Source organism: Siphateles boraxobius, unplaced genomic scaffold (assembly GCF_051911475.1).
Source record: "Siphateles boraxobius isolate OS27281-9 unplaced genomic scaffold, OSU_SipBor_1 6, whole genome shotgun sequence".
In the NCBI taxonomy this organism is placed as follows: domain Eukaryota; kingdom Metazoa; phylum Chordata; class Actinopteri; order Cypriniformes; family Leuciscidae; genus Siphateles; species Siphateles boraxobius.
Window position 1 is genome coordinate 9,203,512 of NW_027509186.1, and position 6,000 is coordinate 9,209,511.

The following is a 6,000-nucleotide window of genomic DNA, read 5'->3' on the forward strand; positions in this document are numbered from 1 at the left end:
GCAACTACACATCGTTTTACCGTGTGTTAAATAAAGCAAAATGCAGCATATCATCAATTAGATCTTCTCCAGGACTGAAGCACAGGCTTTACTCTTCAGCAAAATGGTGACCCAAAAAAACGAAATTTTACAGTAAAATATATACCTGTTTTATAACTTAAAGTTTATTACTGTTAAAATACAGTTTGTGTGTGTGTGTCTTTTTATCTTACACTGTTAACCCTTTCAACCCCGCAGGAAATTCCACACTAAAAAGAGTAAAAAGTAGCATTGACGCAGTATTGCAGTGAGATAATTAAGTGAATATATAAGTGATTGTTGAGCATTAGTGATGAACACCTGCTGTTAACAAGCAGAATCACTGAAGGAAAGAGGAACACACAGACAGAAAATAGAGAAACACAAGAACTACAACTGACTTCCAACCATTACACATTATTACACACACAGAAGATCCACCTCGCAACCTACAGGACTTGAAGGATCTGCTGCTGACATCTTGGTGCCAGAGACCACAGCACACCTTGAGCAGTCTTGTAGAGTACATGCAGGTTTTCAAACTAAAGCCTACTCTATCATGGGGCACACCACAACTATCTATCAACTAAGATAGATTTCTAAAAACATTTGCATTTAAATTGTTATCCAACAAAGGTGTAAATTGGATCTCATTAGCCATGACATTGTTAAATCAATCAGTGGGACACCTGCGCTTGCTTCATATTTCAAAGATGTGCAATTCACGGTTAATTGTTTGACAGCGCTAACTTTAAGTTATTCTCACCCTGGAGCCGATGTTGGTACTTGGTTTACAAGGGAGTCAATTTTGAAAACCCGGCCTTGAGTTGAGGCAAATGGAAGAAGTAATTTTATGGCTGCATCAGGCAACTGCAGATATTCAGTGATCACACTCAACCACAACCAAGGCAGAGAGCAGGAGCTTTAGAGGTGTCGCAATCTAGTGTTGACTAACTTCTCCTCCATGTCACCTGAAAGGACTTTTCCGGGGCAACTGAAGGGATTTCTGACCCAAGCAAATTAACCAAAATCCTCACTGAAATAACGGTCAAATATTTTAGTCCTTCAACATGTTGAGCGACTGTGTTAATCAAAGGAGAGATATTTATCCGTCTCTTGCACACAGTCAGCAAAGCTGGGAAACATGTCAAGATTTTTATTAATCAGCCGATTTGCCAACGAATGCACTGACTTTTTGTCTGGAAGAAGCAGGATGTTGGCATCCCTCCCTTGCATCGATGTGTTCAACAAATTCAACCTGTCGAAAATGTCTACAAGGTATGACAAGTGCGCTACCAACAGGGGGTGTCCAAGTACAGCGCAAGGTCGGACTTCGCCTCAACAAGAAACGTCTTTACCTCTGAAAGCAATTCATAGTGGAGATGTAACCTCTGGACCTCTGGAGAGCCAGCAGGGTTTTTTTTTTCTTCTGTTTTTCATTTATATAAATTCTACTTGAAAAGCAATTTCTACACAGAGTACCCAAATGATTCCCTGTCAGTGTTTTTTTCTTAAAAACAATTCTCAGTGTTGAGAACCACTGCCTGAGAGGGTCAGTGCTGTTTTGGCAGCACGCAAAGAACCAACAGCATATGAGGGAGGTGTTCATAATGTTTTTGCTCATCGGTTTATTTTGTGACTACTAACTTTTTCAGGTATTATTTTACCTCCTTTTAGTCCCATTATTCACATCTTAGGTTAATGTCAGAAGTGTCATTAAGTGCACAGATGCTTGTCAAATTGAATATGAAAGCTGACTTCCTATTCACTATAAACAGGCAGAATGAAAACAGCTTCTGTTTATGGAAATTTACATCCGACAGTTGCAGGGGGCAAAGAAAGTTGGTGGCAAACGCGGAAAGCTCGGATACTGCAGCTCGTCCTTCCTCATGGCAACACATGTCCAATCAGATTCCCAACAGTCCAGACAATCATGTTGGTTGGAGAAATGTAGTAGGCCTTTTGAGTGTCAAGAAGCAATCCAGTGTGAGGGAAGTGTTGTGTGGAGAGGTCAGAGATAAATTAGACGAGAGACGAGGAGACCATTTTGAATTGAGTAATGTGGGCAGTTTTTCAAGAGTTGTCCGAATCAGATTAAATGTGTCGTGTGGCTCTTGATCTATCCCCAATCTGTGCTCTGCAGCTCTGATCAAGTGATGAGTACATTCATATGGCTCTATTGCCACAACTCAAACAACATGGACAGAAAAACAGAATTAAAAAAGAATTAACTGTGAAGCAGAATTTCATTGATTTTGGATTAAACGGAAAAAGGTTTAGCATATTTTAATACAATTCTATTACTTTTTATTTATTAATTAGCCTAACTACCATTTATTGATGCTAACCTTTTTGTTCTTCGAAAAACTGTACATTTAGCAGTATTTTACTGTAAAATGGTCCAATTAGATCTATTACAGTTTTTCACAGAATATTGTAAGCGAACTTACTGGTAACCAATAAGCAGGTTTTTACCATAGCATTTTACAGTCTTTTACCATTAAATTCAGATCATTCTTTACAGTCATAATATATTTGTACCATATCTGCTATTTCACTAATAAAGCAAATTATTATAAATGAATGAGTATTTTTTAATGATTTAATGAAGTTATAATTTGCTATTTGCTATTATTGTAGTAATCTTAATTGCATTAACCTTGGTCTAATTACATCACCTGGCTTTAAATTCATCTGTAAACCATTCCAACTTTTAGTTTTGTTAATTATAGTCAGTTTATAAAGGCCACATTAACTAAAATAGTAAATTAAAACAATGTCTTAACAGCTGTTTACTTATCGGTTAATATTATTTTTCCCACTCCCACAAAAGCCTGAAAAGGATGTAGTCCTAGTGGCGGATGTGGTACGAGTTATTACATTTTCATTAAAAAATTACTTTTTTGTTCAATTAAATAATGTTCTATGTGTTGATAAAGTAAAAATATTATGGTTTCACATTCCTTTTAAAGTCAGAGGCGTTCTGTATAGGGCCAGAGAGAAACGTTATTACAACAGATATCTGGATAGAAAAATCTTTTCATTAACAAAGAAAATGCCGAATAAAAGAGAAGAAGCTGCAGAGATGTGGCATATGGTGTTTGATCACAGCTCTCGCAGTAATTGGTCTTTTTCTTTAGATATTAAACGCTCTAATATTTTGAAGCAAACTGAACGCATGGTAATGACCTGACTGCTTAAATCAGGGCTGAGATTATGCTAATTTCCTCTCTCATAATTAGCATCCCTCTCTGTTACATCTGGCACATCATGTTCAAAACCACTGCAGGCCACAGAAAATAACGACAATAAAAAACACACACACACACACACACACACACACACACACACCTATAGCTCAAGTCGCTGGAGAGAGACGCCACAACAGCACCGCTTCTAGGCGACTTTGAAGTAAATTAGCCCTTTCTCTCTGGAAATTTAGTAACTATTTGCTGAGAGAAAATCTCTAAGATTTTCTGTACCCAACACAAGAAGACAAAGCTGCTTTCAGCCCTTCTAATATGAAAATCTTAATAACCAAAGCAAAAGGTAATCCACCAGATATACTAAAATGGAAAAAGGATTTCCTAGTGAAACAGCTCAGGGTTTGCCAACAGAATAATTAGGTTATTATTATTTTTTTTATTAGATTAGATTAGATTAGCTTCAGGACTTTTACAGAAATATTACCAGGAACAACAACTCAAACATACAAAATGACACAGTAAAAGTGACAATTTTGCATCCAAATAAACACTAGCCTATGCACAATTGTATTATTCGCATATAGCATTATTTTTCCATTCTGTCCGCAACACAGAGCAGACCTGCGATCCACTAGTATGCGGCAGGAGAATGCATTTCATCGTCAAATTAAAGTAAATCAGAACATCAAAAAATGAACACAGGTTAGTTAATCTAGTTCTTGTCCTGCTGCTATATTCTATAATTGGGAGACAATAGCTCTATATTGGTAGCCATTTAAGGGTTTGCGTCAAAAGTCAAATTATGCCAATTTTGGTTTCAAATATCTAGAGAAAAAAATGTTTCAAGAAATGCAACTAAAATTCCAGGACTGTCATATTTTTGTGACAATATTATAAACTCTTAGCCTACATCATAAAACCACAGTGGCATACATTGCTCAACTGTATTTAATGAAAGGTCGATCTGTGTAGGCTACTCAGGGTATTTTTTTATATAAATGTCACACTGGGGCAAGCAAGCTATCGCATGTTTTTAACATTTAATTAATTAATTCATTAATTAATTACGACATCTGTCTGTCAAAAACAATGTTTGATATTCTGCATGTTCCATTTTTGCCCCTGATGATTTGGTTAGTGCTTCATTATAAGGTTAGGCTATTGTTCAGATTTTGCAGACCTGGCATTAACTGTCCTGTAATGTGCTTTTTAATGGCAGGCTCCCACAGCGATAACATGCACTGGTATTGAGTGATGGTTGTTGTAAAAGGTCACTGTGTATTTAATGAACTGTGCCACTTCTCCACGGCAATGACCCAATGCCTTTATGTGGATAAAAACGTATACGAACACTGTAGCCTAGTGTATGTAGCCTATATGTTTAGATAGATGCAGTTTAGATGCAGAAAATTGACATTTATTTAATTAGCCTATAATGTGATGATGTGTTAAGGTAAGTGCACCCTCTTCAGAAGTCTTCGACAAATGAAATAGCCAAGTTCATTCAAGTAAACACACAGTTCTATCGGCAAAGCCAAAGTGAATTAAAGTGCGCTGAGCGAATATTCATAGCACACTGCTGCACTCAAAAGAAATCAATACGAGTAAATCCATTATGCATATTTTATGATCAAAATCTGCTCTTATGGCAGGTTTAAATCTCGCCCGTGTGCGGTAAAGCTGGAGGTGCACTTACCTCACTCATGGTTCAGTGTTATGTCACGGGTTTTCCTCAGCGCCACTTCTGCTGTAAGGAGTTCACAGTGTTTCCTCACTCTGAGGGAGCTTTATAAAGTATGAAGCCGTCACCCCAGTGCCATCACGGTTGCACTAAACCAATAGGAGAGCCGTCGGCAAATCTCCTCCCTTCTCTGAAATATTACTATCCCTCTTTATTCCTCCAGTAATGAAGAGCTTCGTCTCTGTCCTCTCATCATGAGCGCAGCTTCAGAGCAGCCTGACAGTCCAGGGTAAACAAGCACCAGGATTATATTCGTGTGACTCTCTATGCTAGGATTTGAAAATGGTTTATTCTGCTTATCTGTGAAACAGAAAAATAATTAGGCTAATTATTTATTGTAGCTATGTTGTTGTTGCCATTTTACTGCTGGTTACAAATTAGCCTGTTTCCAATGGCTTCTTTGGCTATTATCTCTCTTTATTTACACTAGGCTGTGTTGCTATATATTTTCCAAAAATATTTTTTTCCGCTGTATATCCTGTAGATCCACAGTTAATGACAATACAGTTCTGATTTTCTGTAAGCTATTATTCTCACATTTGCGTCAAGTCTATGCTTAAAGTATTAATCTAAATATTTATTTTTCGTGTGTCATTAGTACAGTAATAGATGTCAGGTAATTCAACCCAGTTTTTTTAATACAGTCTATATATATATATATATAATTTAACTCTGAAATGCACAAAACAGTTTTTTGTCTGCAAATTCACAGATATAATTATGAACGGTTTACCCTCCATTTACCATTCCACTCATGTGTGCCATTCAAAATTCAGTCTGTTCAGAAGTCTCCAGACTTCCACTATGGGCATTTCTGCAGATGTTTACTCATAAGCACTGCATCAGGAGAAGCATATATTGCATTGGTTTCTGCAACACATTTTAATCACATGAGCGTCTCTGCTGCAGAAGATCCAGCCAGGGGTGTTCGCAGAGGCAATGCTGCAGAGAAGCTCCCACATGAGGAGAAATCCCTCCTCAACCCCAACAGCCTTCAATAATCAGGCTAGCTTCTGTCAGACATTACTTCATATT

The 6,000-nt window shown here is 37.3% G+C and overlaps 1 protein-coding gene across 1 annotated transcript in view; it reads right to left on the reverse strand.

Moving 5' to 3' along the window:
- Positions 1 to 5,379, reverse strand: part of pcp4b (Purkinje cell protein 4b) — a 34,518-nt gene extending 29,139 nt beyond the window's left edge. The window contains exon 1 of the mRNA XM_077207344.1: positions 4,921 to 5,379. Coding sequence (XP_077063459.1) covers positions 4,921 to 4,929 — 9 coding nt within the window. The 5' untranslated portion in view covers positions 4,930 to 5,379. The remainder of the gene's footprint in view (positions 1 to 4,920) is intronic.
- Between the last annotated feature and the right edge of the window lie 621 nt (positions 5,380 to 6,000).